The sequence below is a fragment of the Chiloscyllium plagiosum genome, unplaced genomic scaffold (assembly GCF_037043375.1).
Source record: "Chiloscyllium plagiosum isolate Xiang-an unplaced genomic scaffold, Cpla_swu_hap1 HiC_scaffold_8, whole genome shotgun sequence".
In the NCBI taxonomy this organism is placed as follows: Eukaryota; Metazoa; Chordata; class Chondrichthyes; order Orectolobiformes; family Hemiscylliidae; genus Chiloscyllium; species Chiloscyllium plagiosum.
This window is the reverse complement of record NW_028270146.1, coordinates 53,762,177-53,789,320: the sequence shown is the minus strand read 5'-3', so window position 1 is coordinate 53,789,320 and position 27,144 is coordinate 53,762,177. Positions and strand designations below refer to the sequence as shown.

Genomic DNA, 27,144 nt, shown 5'->3' with positions numbered 1-27,144 from the left:
TTATGACCATCACAATCATCTGGATGACAATCTCAAACAACAGTCCCTGCCTTAATAGTTTACAGAACAGAAAATGCTCAACATTGTTTATAAAATTCACTACTTTAATCAGTATTGGACCGTATATTTAAAAACGTTCAGGTCTGCTTCCACCCTACAAATCTAGTTGACAATGAAAACAGCATAACTCAGACTGAAAGTCAGAACAGACATGTGCATACCATGATTTCAATAGCATTTGTTAAAGAACATGTATTTTTATTTAGTAATGATGTGAGATATTAATTAGACCCTGTCCCCAGTTATTGGCCAGCTTCTAATAGCTATAATGAGAATTCCTTACATTCTAATTTTACATCAGGAGGAAGAAAATGTTTGGACTCTGCAACACACCAGTGCCCTCTAGAGGATCATTACCCACATTGCCTCAAGTGTAACAGCACTTTTTACAAAGAAAACTCGAAAAGAATGGATCGACATTAGACAAGAATATTTTTAATGATTTTATTATATGCAATCACGAAAATTGGCAAGCAGTGAGACAGTAATTTAGTGTGTCCTTTCTCTAATTATGGATATCACGTTTGAAATAAATGGTGCAGAGTCTTGCACCTTTCAAGACCAAGAACTGCTCTCCTAACACCACCATTCTGTCTGTAATTAGAAAAAAAATCTTTCCCAGTTTAACTTCTCTGTTCTCAGCCTCCTGCATTGTCGCACTCAAGTTCAATCAAACAGGGCAAACACATTGTTTCGTTCTATTAGGAACTTTGCAGCCTTAATATTAATTGAAAAAGGGATAGAAAATCTTAAGTTATTGAAGTGTTATAACAGTGGACAAGTCAGATTCCAGAGTGAAACCTGGTATGATAGACCCTAAGTTTTATTTTTGTAATTTTGTTACTGTGGTGATCGGCGACTGAACATATTCATAGTGGCTACCAATGTACTTGTAACAAAAGGACATTAGTTTATTACATAAAAGAACAGGAATCAAAACAAAGCTATTTATAATTTGGAAAGATCTCATCATAAATGTAAAAAGAAATCCTTACATCCTTTACAAACACCTGACCTCAGTGAAGTATCACCCCTAGCTTCACTTTAAAACTTCCTAATCACTTAAGTAATTTTCAAGCTTTTTCTTTTGATTACTTTGTGTACATTCACTAAATGTGATTCTCTGTTACTGTCACTCTCCAAGAAATACAGATGCAGACTAATTCAGTGACTTATTCCCCCTGAACTCTTAAAAAAACTCAGATTTTTTTGTAGCCCTGTCTATTTGGACTGTTAAATGGCTTAAGACTTCTTTCCAACTCTGATGACCTGGAGATTGCCAAAATTAAACTACTCTTTTGATAGTTTTGAGGAAGGGTCACTCAACCCAAAACATTAATTCTGATTTCTCTCCACAGATGCCACCAGACTTGCGGAGCTTTTCCAGCAATTTTTGTGTTTGCTCTTCTACTAGAATGGATCTTTGTAAACTGAACTTAACAGGTTTCTGACTTCTAGCCTCTCTACTTCTATACATCATAAAAGGAAAACTAAATAAACACTTCAGAATTATCCCACCAAGTAGCTAATCTTGTCACTTAGTTTAGTTCACATAATTTCTTGGAAATGCTATATTGATCCCCAGCTAAAAAAAAAATTAGTTGCTGATTCTTATGAACCAAAACATTCCATCGACCCAAAAAATGAAAACCCCATCTACTTTCACTTTCTAACCCAAGTTCCTAAATAATAATTTATGAACTTTCATTTCACCTTGCCACCCCTCCAGAAAAAAACTGAAAAGATATCTTTAAAATGCATATTCCTTTTAAGTGAAAATGTTATCTTATTGTTATTTCTATTTCATTTGGACAGTAATAATATTTTCATTAACATGGCTTCCATAACAAGCTTATTCTATTCGAGTCCATTTCGATCATGATACTCATTTGCTTTCATATATCCTTTTGATTAAGGATTTACTTTAAAATTGTCTTTTCCTGGAATATGAATAATTTTCAAATTAAATGATAGTGGCATTATACTTCCACAAAACAATTTCAGTGTGAAATCTGAAAGATTATACTCCCTATTAAAATAATGCTTCTGCAGAGTTGTTGGATATGCAGGTTTCAAAATGTTACAAAGCTAACACCAGACTCATAGAATCATACAGTACAGAAGAGGCCCTTCAGCCCATCAAGCCTGTACTGCCAGAAATACACTACTACCTATACTAGTCCCACTTTCCCACTCTAGGCCATAGCTTTGAATGTTATGACACTTCAAGTGTTCATCCAAGTATGTTTTAATGGTTAGAATGTTATCTGCCTCAAGGACCTTCTCAGGCAGTGCATTCCAGACCCTCACCACCCTCTGGGTGCAAAATGTTTGTCTCAATCTCCTGAAAACCTTCTGTCTGTCATTTTAGAAGTATGCTTCTTTGTTTTTGATGGTTCAACTAAGAAGAACAACTTCTTTCTATTCACCCTGTCCATACCCCTCATAATCATATATACCACAATCAAGTTTCCCCTTCAGCCTATTTTGCTCCAAAGAAAACAGCATAAGCTTATCCAGCCTCTCCTCATAGCTAAAATACTCCATCCCAAACAACAGCTTTATGTATATCCTTTGCACCCCCTCCAGTGCAATCATATCCTTCCTATAGTGAGGTGACCAAAACTGCAGTGCCCTAATCAAAGTTCTGTACAACTCCAACATAATCTTCCTGCTCTCATAACTTATACCTCAAATGATGAAGGCATGCATGCCGTATGCTTTCAATGTTGATTCTCTTGCTCCTCGGATGCTGTCTGACCTGCTGTGCTTTTCCAGCTCCACACTCTGACTCTCATCTCCAGCATCTGCAGTACTCACTTTCGCACTGTATTAACCTGTCTCGCCACATTCAAGGATTTGTGAACAAGCACTCAAGATCCCTCTATTCCTCTGAGTTTCCCTTGTCGTGTCACTTCTTCCAAAATGCATCACCTCACATTTATCAGGGCTAACTTCATCTACCACTGATCTGCCCTTCTGACCAATCCATCTAAATATTCCTGTAACTCAATCTCTCACTCTCAATCATTGAATATGTCTCATGACATGAATTCAATTTTCCACAGAAATAACAAACTACTGTAACTGTTTGATCGCCATTTTGTCCCACTACTGTGCCAACCGCAATGTCACTGGCACTAACTGCTAGTTCTTATTAGCTTAGCATAATTTGAGGTTACTAAAACTGGTGTGGCAGTCACCAGTATAACTATCAAATTGTCAAAAAAAAAACAACTTTTTGATCATTCAAATGTCTTGCCTTTTTATAATAAATTTGTCAAAGGAGCCAACACAATGCTGAAACGCAAAGAAACGTTTTATAAAGCCCACTCATACTAAATTACCACCGAATTTTCTTCTATTTCAGGCACAGGAAAAATCAAGATCGCTTCTTTTGCTTCTTTGGGTGCTACTTAACCTTGTCTGTCAGTGTATCCAAAATAAGCCACCATTGCATTGACAATTCATTTCACCAAATGTCTGACCAAAAAATTGCTCTTTGTAATCAATGAAACTGTTCAATCAAGTGCAGAGCACAACATAGTCATCTAACTTACAACACCATTGCATAATCCTTTGATGACCTTGTTGACTAATCATTAAAAGATTGCTGGTGAATTTTTTAATGCCAGCTTATTGTCCATGATAAAGTCCAGCCAGTGCTATAAAAGCCACTATCCCTGTAACATGTCAATCTTTGTAGTGAACTATGCTTTTAGAATCGTCTCAATGCAATTCTCCAATCATGGAGTCGAAAAGGAAGCCTCATTTAGTACAATATTGAATTTATGATAAACTATACATAATCCTTGTAATCTCTTGTTTTGACAAAATAAGTGAGCTTCTGCAACTATGACTCAGTTCAATAATATCATTATCCATCAGAAACCTAGTCTCTTTGTTCACTTGAGCTAATTTCCTTGGGTTGAATCTGCAAGGATATTGATTCATGGGTAAAGTACCCTTTACAATAACATTATGTATAACAAAACTCATGCTTCTGTTCTATTTAAATAAATCAATTTATGAGTATGTAGTAGCTTTTATAAGTAATTTCAATAGTTTACTGGGACATGGCGTAATATTCAACTGAATATTTCAAATGCATCTTGTTTTATCCAAACTGATTACTGGAGTATTGATTTCAGAATTTTCAATTTCTGATTCACTCTCCAATCACTCATATTAAATCTCACTCGCTACTTCCTTCACTACTCCAAATATGATTTTGTAGTGGCTGTCATCCCTGTCATGAAATAACATTAATACATTAACATGACACACTCACTGATTTTTCCACTTTTTTGGCTAACTCATGCTTTGGTTGGTTTCTCAGAAATTTAAAAATCACACAAACCAGGTTATAATCTAACAGGTTTATTTGCAAGTACAATCTTTCGGTGCTTGTACTTCCAAATAAACCTGTTGGACTATAACTGGTGTTATGTGATTTTTAACTTTGTCCACCCCAGTTCAACACCAGCACCTCTAAATCATTTCAGAAACTTGACACAGGTCTCTAAGGTTTGGTTTACAAATGTCTCTTATGTTTACATTTCCTCGCAACACAGGTTAGAATGTCAATTTAAAAGGACCGAATATTATGTAATCATTTGGGGCATCCCTGATGGCAAACAGTTAAAAAGAAATTCCCTTATCTCAATCATTAGGATGTTTTTGACAAGTAGTTCTAATCCTGAATCTTAAATTTTGATGTCATCTTTCCAATGTTCTGTGATATTGTAGATGATAAGCTGAAGATGTGAATTGCTTTTTCCCAGACTATACATAATTTCTTTAAATATTTGTAACCTTGACCTGATTGTATTTCTTTTGGTAATCCATGTCCTGTAAAAAATGAGATTAACTTTTCCACTGTCATTTCTGTTACATTTCCCCCCAAATATGTGCCTTCAGGAAACCTTGTTAAAACATCCTCACCTGTTAAATGATTCTGATTATCTGTTACAATACTGCTAATAAAACTGATAACAAACAAGTTTGGCTCTAGTTAAGTATATGAGTACATTGCATGGCACAACTCTCTAAATTCAGGATGCACCTGCTCTATTTCTTCTACAGTGGTTTGTTGCATTACTTTGACTCCAACTCCTCCATTTACTAAATCACCCTTTAATCCAAGTATATATTTTGGGATTGAAACCTCGGTGTTTGCTTCCAATTAATATTTTTCTCCATTATTAACCCCTCTAGAAAACAAATTGTAACATCTGCAGTAAGTTTGAAAGAAGAGAAGCATTAAAAATTAACTCATAAATTTATATAAATTAGTAAAGTAGTTAACTAAGTAGAGATGGCTGTACAGCTGATGTGCTGTAGCTGTATGACGTGGGAGCTGGCTGATCCCATTGTGAACTGCAGTGACCATATCTGCAGCTAGTGTTGGTTGCTTGAGAAACTTTGGCTCAGAATTGATAATCTGGAATCTGAGCTTCAAACACTGTGGCACATCCGGAAGGGGGAAAGAGTTACCTGGATGCTTTGTTTCAGGAGGCAGACACACCTGGAGAATTAAGTAATTGAAATTCAGTTAGCGATCAGGAACAACAGGGTGTGACACTAAGTGAGGCAGGTTGGAGAATTCCGAGGTCAAGAATGAAGGAGCCTCAGCTCTTGACTTTGTCCAACAGGTACTAGATGCTTGCTCCCTGTGTTGATGAGGGTTGTGGGGAGGATGAGCCAGCTGACTATGGCACCATGACGTAGAAAGCCATTCAAAAGGGGGGAGCAAAAAGACAAGTTGTAGTTTTTGGGGATTTATAATTAGGGGGACAGATAGTATCCTTTGCAAGCTGGATCAGGAGTCACACATGGCCTGCCCGGTGCCAGCGTGCAGGACATTTCTGACCGACTTGAAAGGATATTGGAGCGGGGGGGGGGGGGGGGGGGGAGGGGGAGGAAGGAGGGGGAGAAGGATCCAGTTGTTGTGGTCCAAATTGGGACAAACAACATAGGAAAGGCTAGGAAGGAGGACATGTTTTGGGATTATCAAGCACTAGTAACAAAATTAAGGAACAGGTCATCAAGGGTCATAATCTCTGATTACTACCTGAGCCATGTGCAAATTGGCTTAGGGATAAGAAAATCAGAGAAGTAAACACATGGCTAAGGGAGCAGTATGGGCAAGACTGGTTCCATTTCATGGGGCATTGGCATCAGTTTTGGAACAGGAGTGTCTGTACTGATGGGGCAGTCTCTACCTGAACTGATCTGGAACCAGATCATGGTCTCAAAATTAGGGGGAGCAGATTTAGGACTGAATTGAGAAGAAACTTCTTCACCCAGAGGGTTGTAAGTCTATGGAATTCCCTGCCCAGTGAAGTAGTTGACACTATTTCAGTAAATGTTTTTAAAGCTAAGATAAGATTTTTTTGAACAATAAAGGAATGAAGGGTTACAGTGAAAATGTGGGTAAGTGGAGCGGAGTCCACGAAAAGATCAGCCATGATCTTTATAGAACTGCGCAGCAGGCGCGAAGAGCCAGAAGGTGTACTCCTGCTCTTAGTTTGTAGTCCTGTCATTCAGCATCAATGACTGACTTGCTCCAGTATCTTGCAATATCTCTATTGGTTTAAAATAAGCAATTAACTTTAGCATGTCCAGTCTTATTGTAATAATAGCATATCATTTTCTTCACATCACTTTTAGATGCTAGTATCTGTCTTATTGCGTTGGTGTTCTTCTGCTTGCTACCTAAAACTAATGCTGTTTCCATCTCCAGATTTTCTATTCCTCCAATGTTCATTCCCATAATCACTATTTCCCTACCAGTACATGACTGTCTTGGATGTCATGGCTATCTACCAAAACTGCTGCTGTTTAGATTTTTGATACTTTACCCTTATCTAAATATGTTTTAAGAGCTCCCAGAATACTATTCTGGTATTCTTCTGGAGTCATACTTTCCCTCACATTTTCAAAATTTTTCTCTAACTTCAGTGATTGAAAGCACTGATCCCACAGTATTTTTTCTCTTGCGAGTTCAACAAATTGCTTATCACTTGTTCAGCTTTTCTTCTGCTCCAGCCAGCAATCTATAATCTCGTTTACCTACCCCTTTCATAACTCTCAGCTCCGCCTTCACCTATCTACTCACCTCTCCCTTTCCCCATTTCAGTTTCAGCATTAATACCAATTTTTCTTAGCTACCTAAGGTGTGAAGACTCGCTGAACTCGAAAAGTTTACTCTATTTTTCCCCTCACAGATGCTGCCAGACCTGCTGAGTTTCTCCAGCAATTATTGTTATTTCAAGAAATATTGGATCTGATTTCTTTCCTAGATTCTATATTTTAAATGAAAAGCTTTCGGGACAAGCTAGATCTCCCAATGAGTTACTCTACATTAACTCACTGATATGACCCAGATGGCCTACCAGTGGGTCATTTCTCAAGGCAGTGCCCTGAACACAGTCAACCCACCTGATTTAAAACACATATTTTCTAATTTGTGTGTTCAGAGATGTTATTACACACCACTGGAGCAAGCAGTACTTGAACTAGGCATCCTGGCTCAAACTTAGAGACACCACCACAGAATATCAAGAACCCTACTCAATTAAAAATATAAATAAAGACTGGCAGTTCTTTGATAACCAGAATTAACATGTGGATTCTTCATAGCAATAGCATTACCAATCAGATCCCACTTGCCACCCAAATAGCAGCCTCCTTTCTTGCATTATAAATCATTTTTCCTTTGTGTTCTTGCAAATTGCCCTGATAAGTTAAAAAAAACTTCAACAATATGTCTTTTTCAACTAAACTATAGAAAAGCAGTCTGAGTTCAGCAAAGGCTGAAAGTTTGCATTGCCTGTGGAGTGAATTTAAAAATGACTCGTAGCTTTCAGACTTTTGTTTTGACAAGGTCTGGATAAGGGTATCAAAAGGTTAGAACAGAGCCAGAAATTGGAATTAAAGAGTGTACAGTCTCTAGTATTCAGGGCTACAGCTGGACTAATCTCCTCAACCATTGAAGGCAACAGCGGAAGGAATATCAACGATGTCACTGAGCAGACAGGACCAAGCGGACATATACCAAGAGGAATTGTACAATTTTGGGGAGCTGTCATGTACAACTTGAAATTATTTATGCCATAATAGAGTTGTCTCTTTTTTTCCATCCTTTTAATTTATTTACATATAGACACACACAAACAGTTTTCTTCTCATTTATTTTAAATGTTTATAACTTTCAATAACTATTTAATAAAATTGTTGTTTAAACATACTATTTGGTATTGAGTCATCCATTCCTCATATCCAGAGTACAATCCAAACCTAAATGAGATTCCACAAGGGACTCTTCCACTACACATATCACTAATATTTTATAATTACAATTAGACTGCAAATAATCCACTTTGAACTAGAAGTTTTCAGCTGAATATTAACTGCAACTCACTTGTGGTTACTAAATATAAAATCATTTAACACTTTTTGATTTTGTTTTTATAAACTTTTGAGAATCAAAAGGAAAAACAAACAAATATCATTGGAAGAAATAGCTTTATACAAATTAAGACAAAAAAGACCTTACAAGATATGTCAGCCTAACATAACCAAATGGTTGTCAGGCACTTCCTATAAACGTACAACAATATTGTCAGAACAAAGCTATTTACAAAATGTTTTTCTTCAATTTTATTCTCCATCCCTTTTCAAACATAAGCTCCCCAACAAAAAGAAAAATCTGCTCAAGAGTCTGGAACATGCGTTCAGATATACTCTCAAAGTTGTAAATAATAAATGAATTTTGGAATTAGTCTGTTATTCCACTATGTCTAATAATTAATTCAAAAGTATCACACACACCTCTGACAGCTAAATACATCTGACGTGGTTAAAGAAAGTCATACCACAGCAAACAAAACTTACAGTAAATCCATTGTATGTATCACATTCATACAGATGTTTATTGTCTGCATACTGAGTGTGTAATTTTAGCAACAGAATTTACTTTCTGGCATTCAAAACTACAGCACTAATGTACCAGATTTTAATGGCACTATTAAAGAGTTTTAACTCTAAACCAAAAATACAAAAAGGCATATTTTTCACCTATTTTACAGAAAAAGAACATTTTAAGAGCAAATTCTATGCCCATTGAAAATATTTCTGTACACAAATAAAACACTGTAAACTAGTTGGTGCTTTTGATGGCGAACCTCAAGTTCCTAATTGAAACCACAAGCCCTCGTCAAACTACGTTTTTTTTAAAATTACTGATGAGTTCCCACACGAGAAGATACTATTTATAAACAGGCAATGGGAGTACAAATACCTGAAACTTTTGGTCTTTATGCATCCCATCTCTTATTAAATAGTAGATTAAAATGTAGCACTTTTTAACCTAATCAAAAGGTTCTTTCATTATGACTCTCAGCAACATGCTCAATATATTTCTACTGGCCTCAGCATTCAACTAAAATTTTATTTGTGGCCAATTTCCACATCTGAGGTTGAACCCTGAGTATCATGGGGATACTTGATAGCATAAGCCATTAGGATAAAAGTCAACATTAGTCTAGATATATTGGAATCATTGGTAGCAGTCATGAGAGAAAGCTGGGCTAATTTTTATCCTCCCTAACTAAGGAACACTGAAGCTTATTATGGTGCTTAATCAAACCAAAACTTCAAATCCCACACAGGTCAGGTCACTCACCAAAGACCAGGGTCCTTCTTGATTTAAAGAGCTCATTGCAGTGCAATTTTGGCTATTTGCTTTTTGAAAAATAAGGGCTATTACTCTTTTTTTTATAAAATTAAAACTCCTGCCCCTTATAACCAGCACTTCAAGAATTCAGTGAAATTTAGGCCACCAATGATTATTTTCACACAATTTCTAAAAAAAAAAATCACATGTTTACAATTAGATATGATGAACCAACTAATCTTTTCATGCCCAATTTGCTTCTAGATTTGAACATACATTAATAAATAGGCTGGTTTGTTTACCAAGTGTTTATATTATGACAAAGATTTGATTAATAAAAGGTTCAAGAGAAAGAAATTTCAATACAGTTAATGACTGATGAACAGAAACTTTGAACCTAGGATAGCAAATTTAAATAAATGTGAGGCAGTGACAGATAAAGGGTTTAGACCCAACTGAAATACAAGATTATAGGATTTTTTAATCCAATTATTGGTTAATAAGCAGAAATTCCAAAAATGTTATCAATAGCTGTTTTTGAGTTTTTTAAAAAATCAGCTTATCGTTTGAAATAAAAGAAAGCAAAATTAACAGAGAAATAACATAGCATTGTTCTGGAACATATAGTATAACTACTTTCAGTAATAAGGCAGAAATCAGTTGCCACATGAGCAAGTATAATTAGTTAATAGGTCACATTTTAAACTGCCATTTTGGAAAACAAAACCATTTAGCAAGCAGCTTGGGAGATATGCATTTTTAGATTTACATCAAGGATACTGCCATAATAGTAATTTTATAATTGCTCCACTTCAAGCCTTCCCCAACAATGTATAAAGGACTCAATACCAAATTGGCTGTACAACCAAGAAAGTGTGGAAGACTCAAAAGAGCATGCAAAACTTGTTTTCACAATTTAAGCTTCTCAATTTTGTGGTAAAGCCTGCAGCAGTAAAAGCAATCTTAGTACAATATTATTACCCATCTCAGCTGATCTCAAATTTTTAATGTACAGTTGCCTTGGCTCATAAATCCACTGCTTTAAACAATGCCTTACAAAAGCATTGCAGCTTCAGTCACCTTACATTTTAGTCTGTTGTTAAAATCAGGAGTCATCAGCTCTTTCAGTGTGCTCTTTAGTACGTTTTCTGACATTCTGCTTCAAGTAATCTCCACAATCATTCACCACAGCCTTCTCAAATGTTTTACTACTGCTTTCATCTGCTTGTGAGCACAGATCATCTTCAGTTTCATCCTCCTCCTCCTGAAACCGCCAATCTTTTGGCTTCAATAACTTGGTTGGTGGCATTTTTCCTTCTAACAAAATAAAATTGTAAAATTTTCATTCAGAAACAAAATCATGGTACTAAGAGATAACAAAAGTTGCGCTTGATTATAATACAACCATAGATTGCATGCAATATATTGTTCAAAGCTATTTAATATTTCTTATAAGTAAATATTATTGCTTTCTTGCAATAATCCCACATGACTCCATTCTCCTTGAACTGTCCTTAGTTTTGTTTGGAGGTTTCCTTCTCCTTTTCTTCACTGAGCCTCTGCACTGAGCAATTCCTCATCCACTGTGATCTTCACTTCAACTCACCATGGTTTTTATTTCTCTTGATTTCACTACCACTTCCTCATTCTTCCATTTTTAATTTTCTTAATTTTCACAGCCACCCCTCTCTCTGCCATCTCAAGTGTGCTCCCTAATCCCATATCCTTATCTGTGATTGAAACTTTCATTAGATTAGACTAGACTCCCTACAGTGTGGAAGCAGGCCCTTCGGACCAACAAGAACTACCTTATATTTCTCAAAACTGCATTTGATCAACTCACTCATGAGTACCTTTGATGTTCTTGCACAGAATATTTACTTTCCACCACCCTGTTATATCCATCAACTTCACTCCTTCAAGTACAAAGGGTGCTTCATTCTGTATATGTGACTAGATGAAGTGCCACATGGACCTTATTTTTCTCATCAAAACTGATCATCCCTGTGGGATCATCCTGGAGAGCAAAGACAAATCTGGCTTCTTTCCTTCACTACCACCTCATTCTTTAACTCCTTCTCTTCTGTATTCTCCATAAATGCAAAGAGAGTGACTTAAGATTTAAATTGAGGCTAGCCAATAAAAGCAAAATACTGCAGATGCTGGAAATTTATAGGAAATCCAGGAAATGTTGGAGAAACTCAGGCCTGGTAGAATCTGTGGATAAAGAAACACAATTAACGTTTTGAGTCCGATATGACTCTGCTTCCGTATGATGGTAATGAGACAAGCGCAATAGGTTCAGATCTGAAGTGGTAGGCAAAATACAATCATCTTGGATGCGTAAATCTAAATGCTACTATTAGAGAATCTTGAACAATATTCATAATGGAACCAAAAGATAACCAGATCTGAAAGATAACCAATTTTCAAAAACCAATCTCCTATAGTGAACTTACACAAACATTATGAACTTGAGACTTTACCATACAGTCAGCTGCTTCAAAGTCACAAACATTACTGCAAGTATGTTAAACAGAAAAGATAAACTCACTTTGGGTACAATATGGTTGTTGCCTATATCGTCGCGACGGCAACACACAGTCTGCCACGAAGACCAGAACCTAAAATAAAGCAGATTTTTAAAAAATTTTAATCTAATAACCAATTATCATCAAATAATTACATTGGTGAACCATAACAAAAGTTACTCACTTTTTAAATTACATAGTTCAGTTTCTCTTAGTCAAGATAGCACTCTATGATATGGAGTTTGCACAAATTTGTTTGACTATATCCTTATAGGATAACTGCTAACAAATCTATGGTATGCCATAACTTAACTGCAATAAATGATATTCAAGTGTTCATTTGCATTACTGAAGTATTGCTATCCAAGACAGGCCTGCTTCTGCCATATAGCTGGTTTGCTGACTAATATCCTCTGTCCATGTCACAATTTAGAATGATAATTGCCTGCCTATGCATGAATGCAGAGATACTTGTTTCTTACAATCAGGGTGTGACCTGCCCCATTTTTATGGAAATACACATACAGCCCACAATTTCAGTTATTTGTAGCTCGACCGTACTGAAATTGGCAACCTTTGATAAATTGTACACACAGTAGCCAATGGTCATTGGCATCAAGACAAAGTACCTCTAATTAAACAAGCATCGCTAAGTCTACTTTATATAGTTGTCATCAGAGACAACTATATGAAGCTAATGGAGTTGAAAGTTGATTCCAAGTTATTTAAATACTATTTCAGGATGAACAGTTTTTTTTCCCAGTGAGGTGAAGCAGTTTGCATGATAAAGGAAATACTGAAAATCAACCTCCTCTCAATTCCAGTCACAGCCAAAATTCAAACTAATGCAAGTCTGACATCAGTTCAATTGTGACATCAGATCAATTAAACTCTTTAATGGTAAGATGCTTATTTCTGATATATAAATATGATGCTACCATTCATAAGTTGAAAACCTGTGAAACCATAGGAACAAAGCAGAAACATAATATGTTTATCAACTTTTTCACTTTAATTCTGTGGACAATTTCATTTACTGACATAATTTTCAGCAATAATTTGAAAATGTTTTGCATATCTGAATTATGACTTAGAGGAATTATTTGTAAAAATCAAATTAGTAAATCTTACCAATCCAAGTGCAAGACCAGAAATAAGCGTTATCAAAGCAAAAATGCTATATGATCCCCAAACTGGTATGCCGATAACTTCCGTGAAGTAATTGTGACAATGCTAGAAAATAAACAAACATGCCATAGCAATTTTGAATTGCAACCACAATCCAAAGCATATAACTAAATCAGTTAGTGGCAATGACAGAGGCCAAACATGACATAGAAAATAAGGCCCCCAAATACATCAATATAGTACACAAAAGTAGGAGGATGCCTGGATTTATTTCCCATAACTATGGAATTACTTTTAAAATTATTTGAATTGCTAAAGAACAGCATATCATCAAAAGGGGCCATGCATTTTTACACACAAAAACACAATCATTTCAGTTGTAGCCTTGATTGCTCCTGTTAACGAGTTAACAAAATTGGGAGAGGCCAATTGTATATAAATATCAACTGCCGTTCACCAAAATACAGGGAACCTCAATTATCTGAACGAGATGGGCGGGCACTATTTCGTTCAGATAATCGATCATTCGGTTAATCGATTAAATGCCTTTCTTCTGGGGCTTGGAGTTTTTAAAACAGTCTGCTCCCCGTTCAGGAGACTACAGCAGCACACAACGCACGAGGCCCCACCCCAAGTCTGGCCCGCCAACTCCCGCTCCCCAACCCCGTCTAACGCCCCACTGCACCCAACCCCACCCACACCTGCCCAGCCCAACACCGCCCCTTGGAACCTCCCCCGCCCGCCCCCATCCCTGTCCAGCACCGCCCCCACCCCCTCTCCAGGACAGCTGGACTGGACACCAACAAAAAGACTGCTGCAGCTGCCTTTGTGGGATAAGTCTCCAAACACTCCAGGGAAGGTTTGGGTAGAGGGTAGAGAGTGAGAGCGGGCAGTCAGTCATTTGGAGACGGTGCCTGTTTAATCACTGTAAACAAAAGATGCAATCTGTTGGAAACAAGTCTTTGATGTAATGTCTATCAGGACCTCGAGATCTCCTTCGGATAATCCGATTTCAGATAATTGGTATTCGGATAATCGAGGTTCCTCTGTATTTCTTAAAATACACAATTACTATTTTAGCCTTCAACTGAAATCTTTTACACCAATAATGATAATAAATTGGTAGAAGGTTGAGAGAAGAATGTTGAGGTATAATAAAGGGGAATATTCTCTGACAAATGCTATTCCTCAAATCCGTACCAGGGTCTAGCATTACACTATATGTGCTTTAACAATGGCTTGGGCAACATAACGTATGCTTATAATGTGGAAGTACAAGATTATCGACTTCAGATCCTTGAACAAAAAATTGAAATATTTTTTAAATGGCAAGGTACCAGGAGGAGAGAAGAGATTTGAGCTCTCCATGCACACAAATCATAATAATGTAATGAACAGGAAAAAAGATATCCAAACTGTAAGAACCATGATTCAGCATTAAACAGTACAACTGTTAATAGTAGAATCAAAAATTTAAAAAACTTACACGAATCCACATAGACAACTGAAATAATGCTGACATGCCAGTCATCCTGCAATGGAAATCAAAGCAAGGATATCAGTAATAGTCAATTAGGATTAAAACATTTTAGAAAGAAATAGCTAGTCATTCAACTTGAACAAATTTAGAAAAAATACAAAAGTCTGAAAGATTTACGTCAAGTTCCAGTAGCATTAACGGCTTGTGGGCTATAAATTGGTAAAAGGAATGTGGCTGAAAAATGTGTTGCTGGAAAAGCGCAGCAGGTTAGGCAGCATCCAAGGAGCAGGAGAATCGACATTTCGGGCATAAGCCCTTCTTCAGGTAGGAATGTGGGCCAATTACCAAACACATCTCACCTTGGAAAAGGCTGAGATTAATAAATTAGGTGAACAGAATTAAGTAAAAAAAAACCAGAAAGAACTGCAGGTGCTAGACATCAGGAACAAAAACAGAAATTGCTAGAAAACTCAGAAGGTTTGGTAACATCTGTGGAGAGAAATCAGAGTCAACACTTCTGGTCCAGTGACTCTTGTTCAGAACTAAATATTCTTTTAGTCCTTCTACATTAATATAGTAACAGAAATTCTATTCGTGATAACATTTGTTTTGAATTCTACCAGAGGAAAGCTATCAATTGGCAAATGCTGAGAACGATAAACCATTCAATATTATGCACAAGCTCCAAAACAACATCTGAAAGTAGCTGAAGACACCAACGTTTACAAGGAATAGCATCTGGCAAAAAATATACCTCCCATCAAATTTTATTAAACAATCAATGCTCTTACCTAATTACAAATCAGATATGTGGATGTAATGACAGCATACCACAAAATAAATTTAAAGGGAAACTTTTTAAAGTTGCTTTCTTATCCCCAAGTACATTACATTCACTATTTTCCAGATGAGTGCAACGCATATGCAACATTCTGGCTTTTGGACGCTTGCCCACCATTCAGGATTGCACTCAAACATTTTTTGTTCTCTACTGTAATAAAGAATCACACACAATGAATTAAGAGTTGGACTAAACAGAGCTCAGCATACCACAGCCAATGGATCAAGTGTATGCAGTCCTGCCACATTCGGTTGTGAATGCTGATGGAAAGTTAAACCATGAAGAGGTTAAGGGCCCATAAATATCCCATGTCACAACAATGAGAGGACCCAGCACATCACTGGAAAAGACCAGGCTAAATATTTTGATCCACCTTCAGTCAGAATGGACAAGTGGATCCACTCCTCTGGAGGTCCTTGTATTACAGATTATAGTCTCCAACCAATTCAATTCACTCCACATAGTCAGAGATGTACAGCACAGAAAAAGACCCTTCGATCCAACCTGTCCATGATGACCAGATATCCCAACCCAATCTAGTCCCACCTGCCAGCACCCGGCCCATATCCCTCCAAACCCTTCCTATTCATATACCCATCCAGATGCCTTTTAAATGTTGCAATTGTACTAGCCTCCACCACTCCCTCTGGCAGCCCATTCCCCACACACACCACTGTTGTCCCTTAGGTCTCTTTTATATCTTTCCCGTCTCACTCTAAACCTATGCCCTCGAATTCTGTACTCTCTCACCCCAGGGAAAAGGCATTGTCTATTTATCCTATCCGTGCTCATGATTTTACAAACCTCTGGAAGGTCACCCCTCAGCCTCTGACGCTCCAGGGAAAACAGCCCTAGCCTATTCAACCTCTGCCTACAGCTCAAATCCTCCAACCCTGGCAACATCCTTGTAAATATTTTCTGAACCCTTTCAAGTTTTACAACAACCTTCTGATAGGAAGAAAATCAGAATTGCAAACAATATTCCAAAAGTGGCCAAACCAATGTCTGTACAGCTGCAACATGACCTTCCAACTCATTTACTCAATACTCTGACCAATAAAGGAAAGCATACCAAACGCCTTCACTATCTTACCTGCCTGCGACTCTACTTTCAAGGAAGTATAAATCTGCACTCCAAGATTTCTTTGTTCAGCACCACTCCATAGGACCTTATCCTTAAGTGTATATGTCCTGCTAAGATTTGCTTTCCCAAAATCCAGTACCTCGCATTTATCCAGATTAAACTCCATCTGCCATTCCTCAGCCCATTGGCTCATCTGATCAAGAACCCGTTGTAATCCGAAGTAATCTTCGCTGTCCACTACACCTCCAATTTTGGGAGTCATCTGCAAATCATTTAAGTAAGTGATGAAAAATAGTGGACTCAGCACTGATCCTAGTGGCACTCCACTGGTCACAGGCCTCCAATTTGAAAAACAACCCTCCACGACCATCCTCTGTCTTCTACCTTTGAGCCAGTTTTGTATGCAAATGGCTAGTTCTCCTGGTATTCCATGAGAACTAACCTTGCTCACCAGTCTCCCATGGGGAACCTTGTTGAACGCCTTACTGAAGTCCATATTGATCACATCTACCGCTCTGCCATCATCAATCTTTAGGAGAAAGTGAGGACTGCAGATGCTGGATTACCGGAGTTGAAAAATGTGGTGCTGGAAAACGCAGCAGGCCAGGCAGCATCCGAGGAGCAGGAGAATCGACGTTTCGGGCATAAGCTTCATTCTTCATTCCTGAAGAAGGGCTTATGCCCAAAACGTCAATTCTCCTGCTCCTCGGATGCTGCCTGGCCTGCTGTGTTTTTCCAGCACCACATTTTTCAACCCTCATCAATCCTTTGTTACTTCTTCAAAAAACTCAATCAAGTTTGTGAGATATGATTTCCCATGCACAAAGCAATTTTGACTATCCCAAATCAGTCCTTGCCTTTCCAAATACAGGTTCACCCTGTCCCTCAGGATTCCTTCCAATAACTTGCCCAACACCGACATCGGGCTCACTGGTCTATAGTTGTCTGGCTTGTCCTTACTACCCTTTCTTAAATAGTGGCACCACATTAGCCAACCTCCAGTCTTCCGGCACCTTACCGGTGACGATCAATGATACAAATATCTCAGTAAGAGGCCCAGTAATCACTTCCCTAGCTCCCTAAAGTGTTCTGGGACACACCTGATCCTGTCCTGGGGATTTATCCACTTTTATGCCTTTCAAGAGAGCCAGGACTTCCTCCTCTGTAATATGGACATTTTTCAAGATGTCACCATCTATTTCCCCATATTCTATATCTTTCATGTCCTTCCCCACAGTAAACACTAATGCAAAATACTTGTTTAGAATCTCCCCAATCTTCTGCAGCTTCACACAAAGGCCATTTTGCTGATCTTTGAGGGGCCCTATTCTCTCCCTCGTTACTCTTTTGTCCTTAATATATTTGTAAAATCTCTTTGGATTCTCCTTAACTCTATTTGCCAAAGCTATCTCATGTTCCCTTTTTGCCCTCCTGATTTCCCTAAGTATATTGCTACTGCATTTATACTCTTTTAAGGATTCATTCTATCCATCTTGTCCATGCGTGACATATGCTTCCTTCTTTTTCTTAACCAAACCCTCAATTTCTTTAGTCTTCCAACAGTCTCTATACTTACCAGCCTTTTCTTTCGCCCTAACAAGAATATACTGTCTCTGGACTCATTATCTCATTTTGTAGGCTAGAGGGTCAATAAAGCAGAAAATGAAATGCTGTTCTCCCAGCTAGCGCTCCCAACCGTCCCTTTACCTGCGAACATCTGCCCCCAATCAACTTTTGAAAGTTCTTGCCTAATACCATCAAAATTGACCTTTCTCAAATTTAGAACTTCAACTTTTAGGTGTGGTCTAACTTTTTCCATCACTATTTTAAAACAAATAGAATTATGATCGCTGGCCCCAAAGTGTTTCCCCACTGACACCTCATTCACCTGCCCTGCTTTACTTCCCAAGAGTAGGTCAAGTTTTGCACCTTCTCTAGTAAGTACATCCACATACTGAATCAGAAAAGTTTCTTGTACATGCTTGACAAATTTCTCTCCATCTAAACACTTAACACTGTAACAGTCCCAGTCTATGTTTGGAAAGTTAAAATCCCCTACCATAACTACCCTATTATTCTTACAGATAACTGAGATCTCCTAACAAATTTATTTTTCAATTTCCCTCTGACTATTAGGGGGTCTATTAAACAATCCCAATAAAGGTGATCATCCCTTTCGTATTTCTCAGTTCCACACAAATAACTTCCCTGGATTATTTCCAGGAATATCCTCTCTCAGCACAGCTGTAATGCTATGCCTTATCAAAAACGCCACTCCCACTCCTCTCGTCTCCCTTGTATAGCACTTGTATCCTGGAATATTAAGCTACCAGTCCTGTCCATCCCTGAGCCATGTTCCTGTAATTGCTATGATATCCCAGTCCCATGTTCCTAACCATGCCCTGAGGTCATCTGCCTTCCCTGTTAGGCTCTTACATTGAAATAAACACAGTTTAGTTCATCAGTCCTACCTTGTTCTCTGCTTTGTCCCTGCCTGCCCTGACTGACTCGCTTCTGTTCTCAACTGTACCAGTCTCAGATTGATCTCTTTCCTCACTATCTCCCTGGGTCTCACCCCCGACCTTACTAATTTAAATCCTCCCGAGCAGCTCTTGCAAATTTCCCTGTCAGTATATTAGTCCCTTTCCAATTTCGGTGCAATCTGTCCTTCTTGTACAGGTCACGTCTACCCCAGAAGATTCCAAATGATCCCAAAATGTGAATCTTTCTCCCATATTGCAGCTCCTCAGCCATACGTTCATCTGCTCTATCCTCCTATTTCTGCCCTCACTAGCTCGTAGCACTGAGAGTAATCCAGATATTACTACTCTCGAGGACCTCCTTTTTAAATTCCTGCCTAACTCTGTATTCTCCCTTCAGAATCTCAACCTTTTCCCTTCCTATGTCGTTGGTTCCAATGTGTACAATGACCTCCTGTTGGACCCTGTCCGAGACATTCTTGATCCTGGCACCAGGGAAGCAACATACTATTCTGATTTTTTGCTGCTGGCCACAGAAACACCTGTCAGTCCTCGGACTAGAGAGTCCCCTAATACAATCGATCTCTTGGAACCCAACATACCCATCGTTGCATTAGAGCCAGTCTCAATACTTGAAACTTGGCTGTTCATGCTACATTCCCCTGAGAATCCATCACCCCCAAAATTTTCCAAAACAGTATACTTGTTTGAAATGGGATAGCCACAGAAGACCCCTCCACTACCTGTCTATCTCTCTTACCTTTCCTGGAGTTAACTCATCTATGTGACTGTGTCTGCGACTTTTCTCCCTTCCTATAACTGCCATCCATCACACCCCCCCCAGGTCTTGTAAATTCCTCATTGCCTCTAATTGTCGCTCCAACCATTCAATTTCATCTGATAGGATTCGCAACCAACGGCATTTATTGCAGATATAATCTTCAGTAACCTGTAAACTCTCCCTAAACTCCCACATCTGACAAAAAGAGCATATCACTCTACCAAGGACCATTTTTGCTTCTTCCAATCTGCAGAAGCAGAAAATAGCACCGTCTTATTCCTCTACAAAACACTGTTCCAGGTTAACTTAACACTAATGGCTCATATTTTTAAGTTTAATCGAGACATATCTCAATAAAACATATAATCAAGAAAGAACCCACTCTATTCACTACTGCAGACTTACAGCAAGACCCTTAAAACCATTCACATATGTGTTTCTGTGCTGTGACTCTCCCAAACAGGTTCCTCCAAGATCAGTTGTAAATTTCACTGTTTGTTAATTTTCCCAGATGCACTCCGATGTCCAGCAATACATGAATTCAACAGCAAAGGCAGTAACTGCGCAGGTTCACTGCTGTGTCAGTTAGCAATGTGGGTTTCTTTCTCTCATTCTGTCTCTCTCCTGCACTGACCTCACCATGGTGCTGCCTTTGTCTGTACCTCACCCTTTTAAAAGTGCCATTGTTTTGACTTTTTTTTCCCCCCGAAGTTCCAAAACAATGCAACAGCTTGTAAAACAGTAATTGCTGCTCCTGGAATTCAAGAAAATCACTTCCAACACCTAAAATACCTCAAAAAAAAAAGGAGCAGCCTGTTACAGCCAGAAATATTTCCCATCCTCCATCTGGCACTTTTAAAAGGGTGAGGAACAGGCAAAGGCAGCACATGGTGAGGTCAGTTTCATGATCACAAGAGACAGCTGAAGGCACTAGATATAATAAAAAAAGACTATGGGCCCTGACAATATTCCAGCAATAGGACTAAACACTTGTGCTCCAGAACTAGCCACAACTGAGATAAATTGTTCCAGTAAAGCTGCAACACCAGTGTCTACCCAACAATGTAGTAAATTATCCAGAAATGTGCTATGAACAAAAAGCAAGCAAAAACCAACTCGCCAATCACCATCGTAGCAGTCTACTCTTCCTCATCAACAATACCATCAATTGCCATTTGCAAAGGAACAATAAGTTCCACAAGGCCCATTCAGTTCCTGGCCTCATTATAACCTTGGTCCAAACATGCATAAAATAGTTGCACTCCACGGTGCCTGCCAAAACTGGAGGAATCTGGGGAAAGTGTCTCGGGTGGGTGGAATCATACATAGCAAAAAGGAAGATGGCTGTGCTTGTTGAAGGTCAAACATCAAAGCCCAGATCACCACTGCAGGAGCTTCTCAGGGACGTGTGCTAGGCCGAATCATCTTCAGCTCCGTCATCAATGATCTTCATTCCATCATAGGGACAGTATTGGAGATGTTCATTAATGGTTGCATAAATCTACAGCACCATTACAAACACCTCAGATACCAAAGAAGCCAGTGTTTGGATGCAGCAATATCAGGAAACATCCAGACATGGACTGGCAAACGGTAAGTACCTACTACCACTGAAAATCCCATTATCAACATCCTGGAGGAGGGTACAAGTTAAAAGAAACTGAATTTAGACCAGTCAAAAAAACACTAAATGTACTAGATCAAGTCAGGGTCTAGATATTCTACAGCAGGTAATCCATCTGCTGCTTTCCCAACATCTTTCCACCATCTACAAGGTACAAGTTAGGAGTATGATACAAAGCTCTCCACTGGATGGATGCAGTGGTAATCACAACAAACTTGACAACATCCAGAATAAAGAACCTGCTTAACTTTACCTCAACCATTACTTTTGGCGTTAATTTCTTTCACAGCCAATGGTCAGTAGCAACAGTGTATGTCATCTGCAAGATGCAGTAGATTACCAAGGTTTCTCCACCAACACTTAAGGATTAGGGCAGCAAATATATGGGAACACCACCACCTGCTAATTTCCCTTGAAGCCATCCACACCATCCATTCTTTCACTGTGTTGGTTCCAAATCCTCACTTCCTAACATCCCAAGGACTACATGGGTTCAAGAAGTCAGCTCACCACCACTTCCTCAAGCATAGTTAAGGAATGATAATAAATGTTATCAATCACAATAAAATCAGTGTTTCGGATCATGTTCAAATATTGATTGGACCCTGGGAAACAATAAAATAGGCCTCAGTAGTTTTAATTGGTGTCAAACCTTTTAAATAATATCTTGTAAAGTAACTTACAATATTAAGAAATAATAAATAACAATAAAACTAAGAAATATAACTTACTCAGAATTAGAAAACTAATACTACATTGTAATCTGGATTACTTAAACTTACAAAAATGAGGAGGGTCGCAACCAAGAATACATTGGTTCGATGGATTCCCATTTCTTTCCATCTATAAAGTCAATAAAGTCGTTCTTCATTCTAGGGCCTTGATATTTTCTAAACTCTCCATCCTTACAGCTGAAAAACAAAACAAAAAGCAACTATAAACACTTAAGTAAAGAGACCTTTTCACTAATCTGTACATGAACAAAACTAGTACAACTGTTAAAGTTAAGCAAATTAAATGCCATTTAAAACAGCTATAATCCAAGAATCTGAATTTTATTTTTAACCCTGCTCTTAAACCTTTATATGAAAGAAGTTGCATTTTATTTGTAAACATACACATTGGTTTATAATTACAATGAAAGTTAAATCATTGTAATTAGCCATACCATACTTGTAATATTAAAAGGTTTTTTTTGGTATTATGGTAGCAAAAGCAATTTTCTTTTGGTTTTTATGATAATGTCACTTCCGAGACATCTCGGAAGTGTTTGAAAGGGCTAATACCCTTGATCCCCCTGATAAGCAACGCAATCAGAAAGATTGTGGGTAGCGGAAACTGCTGCTGCACAACACGTATTTTTGACTCCAAATAACTGGTTGTGTACACTTGTGGCCATACCTAGGCATCTCTATTCAGCAGTCATAGAAAACAAAATGAGCAGCCCATCATTCCTAGCTGTTGTGATGTCAGGATACCATCCCATCAAAGTGAATGAATACAAGGAATGGCAGGTAACATAGATGATGCTAACAAGTCAATGGTTCAGAAGGCACAGATGAGTAATGTTTGTAACACATTTAGGGTGCAGCTGTTATGCTTAGTAAAGCAATGTGGACAGTCACCTGTGAGGAGCCTGGGACCACATACAATATAAACCCCATACTTAGTCATGGCAAAGCAGGTTTCCTTGTAGGGATAGCGACAAGCTGGACAGGAAATGAATAAAACATTTAACATTAATAGGCAATGAATATGATCACAGTTCTGTTGAGATACTTAAGCAAATCTTACTTCAGAAGATCCTTTAATGAATAGTTTTGTCAAAGTAAATATCAGCTATGTATTTCTAATCATCCATTTAGGAGATCTTTTTATTTTCATTTTGTTTACTGCAGACTAATCATCTGGACGGCAATTAATCCAAAGTCCTATTCTATGGTTGGAATGACATAACAAAGATCTTTCAGATTTTCTTCCTTCAGGTGACTATAAACAATAATCTCAGCTATTCTGACTACTAAATCTCTACAAGCATACAGTTGTTTGTCACCAGGTTTCAAATACCTACCCCATTCTTTGTGGCAAGGCTATCAGAGTCAGCTAATCAAAAGACCACCAATACATTTGCATCTTTCAAACATTGACCACCATTCCCAAAATGTTTCCTTCATAAGTGGTTTCCACTGCTGCCTCACGGAACCAGGGATCTGGGTTCAATTCCATCTTTGGATGACTGTCTGTGTGCAGTTTGCACAGCCTCCCAGTGTATGGCTGGGTTTCCACTGGGTGCTCTGGTTTCCTCCCACAGTCTAAAGATGTGCAAATTAGGTGACTGAGCAAGCTAAATTGCCCACAGTGTCCAGGGAAGTAGGCTAGCGAGATTAGACATGCAAAATGTGTAGTTATGGAGACAGGGTGGATCTGGATGAGATGTTCTTTGAAAGTCAGTACAGAGTCGAAGGGCCTAATGGCCTCTTGCGGCACTGTAGGGATTTATGAATCTTCTATTTTCTAGGTCAGTTGACTGGAACAGATCTCAAAAGATCATCTCTGGGTACAGGGGAATGCCTCAGAGCATCTTTCCCAGACAATGAGATGTAGATACATTTTTGGCAAGTTATACATAATTCATTGAATAAAGAAGGTTATTTAAAGGCTTCATAATACAAAGATTGTGGATTAAACACATTACAGATGCATGAGCCCAAATTCTGCACTGAAGTTACCAAGATGCTTACACTCTTTGGATCTGTATTGATTTCCTGCAAATATCTAATTTTTACTTGTAAAAAAGTTGATTTGTAGTCTATATTAAAGACACATAGCTGATATCCTAAGAAAAGGGAAAGAATTGTAATTACAGTTTCAGGCAATGCTACATTACCACAAGATGCGTATGACAAATCACATTCTTATTCATAAGGAGTGTAAACTCATTATCAAAGTAATTTTAAATGGTTTTGAAAAAGGCAAAAGTCTCAATCATGTGTTCTACAGGATCAGCATGATGTTTAAAGATTTATGTATTTGTGGATATTAAAATGATATAAAAAGAACTTAGATATAAGTAAATATACTGTACGTTGTAATTTTCTTCAGTGCTATTTGTAGCTAAGTATTATATACTCACTGGTATATCGTAGGAAGAGCAGTAATAATGAAACGGCCACTCAAACCTATTTTAAAATACAAAATGGATTCTCAGTTAAAACAAAATAATTAAGAAACCTTTGTATCAATTATGAACAAAACAATGGGTTGATTAAAAAAAAGTACTAAATATCACTTAAGAAAGGAGTCTTTAACTGTTGCCAGTCAGTTTGCCCAGGCAAGCAGAGCTTACTATATATTTCTTATTTTTCAGCAGATAAACTGAAAATTTTATTTCAACATGACTTATACAGATTGGAAGGTATTTATGACTCCAAGTTGGATTCATATTTATGACTCCAAGTTGGATTCTGCAGATGAGCAATACTAAAATTGATATTTCTGAAGTGACAAACAGGCACAATATTTCAAAGACCACATGCTGATTTATAGTTCAGACTTCTGACAAAAACAATGCTTACGAAACCTAGGCACTTGCCCCAGTACAAAATGAATAAAAACTACATCCTTGTCACTTTATGTAGCAACTACCTCCATATGCAAAGCACAAATACTCCTCATATAGATTATTACAATTACATCAAGAATAAAGCATGCAGCCATAAAATCAGAAGGGTACAATTATACAGATTTGAAACATTTGTGCAGAGAACTGGCAATAACAAAATATTCCATTCAGCTGAAATGCTTTTGCAATTATTGGTTTAACACTGGCAGAATTAAAAAAAAACCTCTCAAGTGTGAAAATCTATCACGTTCTTCTCAAGAGTGGAAATAATAATCAGTCCTTCTAGTTTGCACACACTTCTGAAGATTCATTCTTTACAGGAGATTTTAGTCAGGTTTTGTTCCCCACAACAAAATATTATTTGAGTGTAATGACACAACTGCAGAAAATTACCTGGCTGTTCAGTTACATCCACTTTGGCTACGTTAACACCCAGATCATCACTCCACTCTGCAAACTCATTCCATTCAGACTGTAGCTGCTGGCAGGCAGGACACCAGGGGGCATAGCTGGAGATTAAAGTGGACATACAGATTAACACAAATGCATAGTTACTTACTAGAATCACTGCAACCCAACCCCTTTTTTTTGTTTTAAATTACTCTTACTTTTAGAAATCCTATGAGTAGCAAAACATCTGTAAGTTATTTTAGACATCGTAACTCAGAAAAGTTTAAAGGAGGTAGGGATGTGATTGTTAAAAGTGACAGCCCTTCCTGGGTGATGGTTACTGGCCCTGATGTGGTTCAATTTCGGTAATTTTTTTCAACCTTCACTGACTCAGTCTCAGGAACACAACTTGCTGCAAACAGCACGTGGGAGAACCGCCCAGTCCCGGAGGCTCAGTTCCCCATCCCCATCCCCATCCCCATCCCCATCCCCATCCCACCTCCCGTCACTCACAACTCCACCATCCATTCTCCTTCCAGGATCTCCCTCCAGTTGTGGTCGGTGATGACTTTGACTGGACTCCTCTGGGCCTGTACGGCCAATACTGAAGCCCACACGGTCAACAGTAACAACGTTACCAAACCGAGCTCAGGCCGCCCCGAGGACCCGGCCGCCGCCATCTTCCCGACACATCCGCTACGCACTGCGCGTGTCACCTAGGCGGGACATGCGCAGTCACAGTGATTTCCAGGTGGTGGTGGTGTTGGTGTTGTGGGGGTGGGAAAGGGTCGAGCAGACTCCCTGAATGTAATATAACCATGCAATGGACATGTAACAGGGGGTACACACATCACAGGACAGAATTAGATTTGGCAGATCTAGAAGGCATTGGGAAGAATGCAGGGTGATGGACAGAATGCCTAGGTGTAGTCGTGCCATAAAGCAGAGACATTCAGAATTATGCATGATTCAAGGCCCATCAGAATGGACACAATGTATGTTCATTCTTCATCATGGGTTGCAGGTGTCACTCGTTCAGCAAGCATTTATTGCCCAACGGACAGTCCTGAGTCATAGAGTCATACAGCATGGAAACAGACCCTTCGATCTAACCAGTCTATGCCGAACATGATCCCAAACTAAACTAGTCCCACATGCCTGCTCCTGGCCCGTATCCATTCAATCCATTTCAATTTGTGGATTTATCCAATTGTCTTCTAAATGTTGAAATTGTACCCGCATCGTTGAGTTGAAAAATGTGCTGGAAAAACACAGCAGGCCAGGCAGCACCAAGGAGCAGGAGAATCGACATTTCAGGCATAAGCCCTTCTTCAGGAATGAGACCGGCATCCACTCGCATCCACCACTTTCTCAGGAAGTTCATTCCACACACAAACTGCCCTCTGTGTAAAATATTGCCTCATATGTCTTTTTACATCTCTCT

At 38.4% G+C, this 27,144-nt stretch overlaps 1 protein-coding gene across 2 annotated transcripts in view; it reads right to left on the bottom strand.

Moving 5' to 3' along the window:
* tmx1 (thioredoxin-related transmembrane protein 1) overlaps positions 1 to 26,398 on the bottom strand; it is a 28,142-nt gene extending 1,744 nt beyond the window's left edge. Inside the window, exons 1-8 of one of the 2 annotated variants that reach the window (XM_043697632.2) lie at positions 26,214 to 26,391; positions 25,704 to 25,819; positions 24,822 to 24,867; positions 22,471 to 22,599; positions 14,885 to 14,930; positions 13,402 to 13,503; positions 12,294 to 12,363; positions 10,825 to 11,056 (exon numbers count right to left, since the gene is read on the bottom strand). In XM_043697632.2, coding sequence (XP_043553567.2) covers positions 10,845 to 11,056; positions 12,294 to 12,363; positions 13,402 to 13,503; positions 14,885 to 14,930; positions 22,471 to 22,599; positions 24,822 to 24,867; positions 25,704 to 25,819; positions 26,214 to 26,380 — 888 coding nt within the window. In that variant the 5' untranslated portion in view covers positions 26,381 to 26,391 and the 3' untranslated portion in view covers positions 10,825 to 10,844. Of the gene's footprint in view, positions 1 to 10,791; positions 11,057 to 12,293; positions 12,364 to 13,401; positions 13,504 to 14,884; positions 14,931 to 22,470; positions 22,600 to 24,821; positions 24,868 to 25,703; positions 25,820 to 26,213 lie in introns of those variants that run through there. The other variant, XM_043697631.2, reaches the window with a different exon arrangement.
* Positions 26,399 to 27,144: the final 746 nt, after the last annotated feature.